The 4714-nt window shown below is 44.9% G+C and overlaps 2 protein-coding genes across 6 annotated transcripts in view; one reads left to right on the forward strand and one right to left on the reverse strand.

The window, feature by feature from the left end:
• Positions 1-4714, reverse strand: part of LOC144224592 (uncharacterized) — a 31517-nt gene that overhangs the window by 24755 nt on the left and 2048 nt on the right. The window contains exon 2 of one of the 2 annotated variants that reach the window (XM_077755686.1): positions 3788-4341. The exons of the other annotated variant lie outside the window; for it this stretch is intronic. Within the exon in view, the coding sequence (XP_077611812.1) occupies positions 4006-4341 (336 nt within the window). The 3' untranslated portion in view covers positions 3788-4005. Of the gene's footprint in view, positions 1-3787; positions 4342-4714 lie in introns of those variants that run through there. 2 annotated transcript variants of the gene reach the window in all.
• The window catches only part of NFAT5 (nuclear factor of activated T cells 5), a 118052-nt gene continuing 117763 nt past the window's right edge, over positions 4426-4714 (forward strand). For all 4 annotated transcript variants that reach the window (XM_077755680.1, XM_077755681.1, XM_077755682.1 and 1 more), the window contains exon 1: positions 4426-4705. In XM_077755680.1, coding sequence (XP_077611806.1) covers positions 4633-4705 — 73 coding nt within the window. In that variant the 5' untranslated portion in view covers positions 4426-4632. The remainder of the gene's footprint in view (positions 4706-4714) is intronic.

The following is a 4714-nucleotide window of genomic DNA, read 5'->3' on the forward strand; positions in this document are numbered from 1 at the left end:
GGGCGGAGAAGAAAGTGATGCATGTTCGATGGCATTCCTTCTCCTTTTCCTCTAGCAGCCTACTGATAAAGCAAAAGATAATTGACTTCTAGTACCTTACAAAGCTCTAGCACAACACCTGTCACAATGCATGTATTTGTTTAAAGGTCATGTCCCACATCAGGCTGAGAGTTGACTTCTCATCTTCATCTTTGTAAAATCTTTGTGTTTCCTGCACCTTGCACAGTTCCTGTTTGTGGGAAGAGGGAAGAATGGATTTGCTTCATATGGAAGAAAGCTTTTTCATCTTCTCTGGGTTATGGATTGTTTTTGTTCTTGTTTTCAGAAATTTTATGAAAGTTAAAGACTTTCATCCTTCGGAAAAAGGCGCATGTAGATATGAGCTTGCAAAAATTTGTATACAAGTTTAAGGAGATCACAGATGCCTTGAAACAAACCCATGGCCTTCAGATTAAAACCCCCTGAATTAAGGGAGAGGGTAATAGGAAATTGTAAAATGATTTCTAATTCATACTTTTGGTCAAACTAATATCACAGCTGAGGTGGGGCTACTAGACTAATCATATTATCATATTATGATTAGATGTGGAAAGAGCATCTTAGCAAACATGGTAGTGTCCAAGCCAGTGTGAATAAGGACTTGTTTGTATGAATAAGGACAGTTTGCATAAGTCCACCCTGCCTACTGTTGGAATGGCCTAGAGACATCTTCCTTCCTTTGTTGGTAAACCTCAGGGGTTTCTATTGTCCAGTTAAAATTTCTCCTCCCTAATCCACCTTCTGAATTTCTCTGGCATTTATCTCCCTTCACCACTGTTCCCCAGGTTCTTTCCAATTCAAGCTGATTGCTCTGTATCTCAGGACTTTCAATTATTCTAGATCTTGAGAGACTGAACTGGTCTCTGTGGGATTTCAGATAAAAACCCTGACTGAGACCCAGTCATAAAGTACAGAAGTACTTCATCAAAGTGAATTAGATGCCTGATTATCAGATTTAGGCAGTGAAAGATATAAGGAGTGAGAATGTTCTAAATCCAATGGCAAAACTATCAACACTAATTTTTCCTTCAGAAATATTTGCCAGAACATGGTCTAAGGGTGACAATTGACACACAGTCATAATCAAATAAGACTTTGTTTACAATTTTAGCACAAATGCAGTCATTACTCTTTCCCACCACTATCAATTCCCCATTATTATTATTAAGAAGGGATCCCCAAGGTGGAGCAAAGATAATTTTCGGTCTAAACTCTTTTTGTCCATGACTTTAATTGCTCTGGAAATTTTCCTTTCAGATCTTGTGTTTGTTTAGGAGGTTCTTTACAATATACATGTGACTAAAATTATTTTAACAGCCTTATTTGTATTACAATGACAAAGATTCTGTAGATCTTGTGACAACACATTCTTCTGTTCTGTAGGACTTTAGTTAATTCCTTTTCAGTGGTTGATATTTGAGCCTTTTTCATTTAGTGTAGATCCAGCAACACAATTCACTAAGTGCCTAAACAGGTCCAGGAGGGGTTAAAGAACACACCACCAATATAAAAACTGCCACTCTCTTGCGTAATCTATACAACCTTGTAGTTGAGTCTGGGTTCTTGTGAAATTTTAATCAAGTAACTTGGGAATGCGATATGATGATTGGGGAGCAATATAAAGGAAATTCTACAAAGTACTAAATCTGCTTTATGTTTTGTTCCATAATCCTATTGTAACTTTCAATGAGAGGAAATTTCCAAATTTTACATGCTTAAAGTTTTACTTCTTATTATGTGCAAAGTTTTATGAAGGTGTATATTTGGGTGATGGGTGGTTTTTAAAACATGAGACTATTTCCAAAATCAAATAAAAGGGGAAGCAACTGTGACCTTAATGACTACAGGGGGAAATATCCTTGGAACTGGGGGTAGCATGTAATTTGCTCAAGATAAAATGATCAGTTATTTTTGGTAACCCTCAATATCATGCGGGTCATATCATATTTTGTGATCAGAGCAAACATGTTTACTAATGAATTTGTGTTTTTAGTCACTGAAAATTTAAGGATAACATAAAATCTAGGTCTCAAGGTTCAAGCTTGGCCATGAAAACTGTCCATCTAAACAGTTTTTCAAGGAATGTATCTCTGTAAAAGGACATGGGAGGGACACAGAATTTTCAAATATCCATTGAGATAGAATCACTGCTTGATGCAAGGCCTTGATGAGGTGGGGCCTGAAAATCCATCTAGGAGAATTCACAGTCTAGGTCAAGTCACACCCGGGGTGGGGGGGCGGGGGAGGCCCTCTCTTTACTTTGTTTTATCAAATCAGGGGAAATCTGATTAACGTGGACAACAAAGCACTCATACTGGGGGGACAAAAAGGCACAAAAGGGCAGAGACATGTTAAGGGAAAGGGGAAGGAAGAGGCCTTGCCAATTCTTGTTAATTGGGGTCAGAACAGTACTGGGGATTTCCTCTACCCTAAGTTTGTTGAATGATTACATAGGTCTGGGGAAAGGGGATATGCTCAGACTGATATACCCAACTTTTTAGTATTGGGGTTCTGCCTGGTGGGTTGCAATTTCCTCTCCTCACGTTTTGTATTGACTAATGGGAGGGGGAAGGTCTCCAGCAGGTGTCTGCTCCAATTCAAAAGCTCTGGCCAAGGCCTTGGCCAGTTGGGCAACCTGGGTTTGAATCTTCCTCTCTTGAATTAGTGGGGCTCTTACCAGTTATGAGGGACTTCCCTGGGACTTGTTGCAACAGCATGCAGTGGCAATGGAGATCTGAGGGTAGTTTCTGCTTCTGCTTTGCCATCTTGGGGTGGCTCTGAAAAGCTTTCTTACCTCTGACAGGAAGACCATGTTCACAGGGTTGATTCATTACTACACAGAATGCAGTGAAGATAATTGGGCAACCTGAGTCAGACGTTCAGATGGAAAGATAGGGAGACTCTGATGACACAAGTTTAAATTCTAGGTCTGCAGGTAAAGCTTTGCAAAGAGCCCCACCCTAGAGACACCTGCAATGGGGCCTCCTTTGCTGAGTTTCTTCCCCATCTCCAGGACTCCAAGTCCAGATGAATTGCCCAAATTCCTGGGGGAAAGGCTGTATTATATCATCTATATCTATCTATATACATATCTATCTATCTATGTATAGATATGTGTGTATATACACAAGACTAATTTTTATGATTTGTAACCATCTTTGTAGATAAAACAACAAAAACAAAACCAAATTTAATAGCTTAAAAACGTTGCCCAGTGATTGCTGGCATCAATATTCCACACAAGATTAAAATTATTTCCCAAGATGCATACCCTGCACTCCAATTGATATATTAATAACTTGATTAAAAATTTCTCAGAAGTCTATTAGAGTCAGGAAACGGTCTGCGGTGTAGGTGAGGATTTTCAGTTTTTGCAACGGAAACTTTTGGCCCCATGAACAGAGTAGCAAAAACTCAATTAAATGTGTTTTCCCTCCATCTTTGCCTAATCCAAAAGCAAAAAATGAAAAATGGTTTGGAAGAGAGGTGTTTAGGTTTGCTTTTTTCGTTTTTTCCTCTAGAACGGCCAGGTGGATTCATATGATCCAATTTTTAAATAGTCTTTTATCTCCCATTCCGAATAAACCCGGCCACCCAGCACAATCAGAAAGTTGTTTTTTGTTTTGTTTTGAATTTTCAGCCTCTAAAGGATGGGGGAAGGGAAACAAGAGAGGGGGAGGGCAAAGGACGGAGAAGTACTTTAATTAAAAACAACCAATAACTCGAGTTTTTTAGATAAGGGCTTTCATTTCCTAATTAAGAAATGGGTTTGCTAGTCCTTTGGCCGACACAAGTTAGATACTCCTATGAAAACTCTCAAGGACTGGTGGCCGTCCCAGGGATGAAACTCCATTCCCCAGCGAGACCCCAAGCCAGCCAGCCCCCGGCCGGCCCTGCCTAGCTCTGGGGTCCTTCCCACTCTTCCCGCAAGCACCTCGGCTCCCCCGGGTCTGTCTTCTCTTGCCCTCAGCTCCGTGCTGGACCGGCCGCCTCGGGCTCGCCGCCACCAGGTCGGCGCAAATACCTTTTCCCTCCCCGGGGCCCCAGGCGCGGACATCTCCCTGCCTCCCTCCCTGCTGGAGGGGCCCTTCCCCGGCTGGGGAACAGCAGCCCCGGCCGCGGCGGCAGGAAGCGAAGCCCTTGTTGATGCTGTTCCATGGCGCGCCTCCCCGCCCTCCGCTGGCCGCCCCAGCTCTTCTCGGCTCCGGGGCGCCCCCCTCCGCGCCTGCGCAGTGCCCCGCGGGGGGCGGGGCTCAGATTCCTGTCAGCGGCGGCGGCGGTGGCGGCGACCGTCAGTTTTCGCTGAGGAGAAGCACGAAAAGGACCCGTTGGCTCTCCCCCCCTCCCTTTCCCCGCCCTGAACCCCCCTCCTGGCTCGCCGGGAATTAGTCCCCGTGGAGTTTCCTCTCCACCTCGCTGCTGTTTCCTCGGTCCTCGGCCCGGTGGAAGTCACTGCCCTCGAGGAGGAGGCAGCAGCAGCCGCCCTCGCCTTGCCGCCCCCGGTTCGGTGCCCGCGGTCCCGGAGAGGAGGTGCCGCCGCCACCGCCGCTCCCCCCCTCCCGCTGCCCTCGGGCCGGGCTGGGTCGAGCTGCGATGCCCTCGGACTTCATCTCATTGCTCAGCGCGGACCTAGACCTGGAATCGCCCAAGTCCCTGTACTCGCGAGGTGAGTCAG

Source organism: Crocuta crocuta, unplaced genomic scaffold (assembly GCF_008692635.1).
Source record: "Crocuta crocuta isolate KB4526 unplaced genomic scaffold, BGI_CrCroc_1.0 scaffold152, whole genome shotgun sequence".
Taxonomy (NCBI): domain Eukaryota; kingdom Metazoa; phylum Chordata; class Mammalia; order Carnivora; family Hyaenidae; genus Crocuta; species Crocuta crocuta.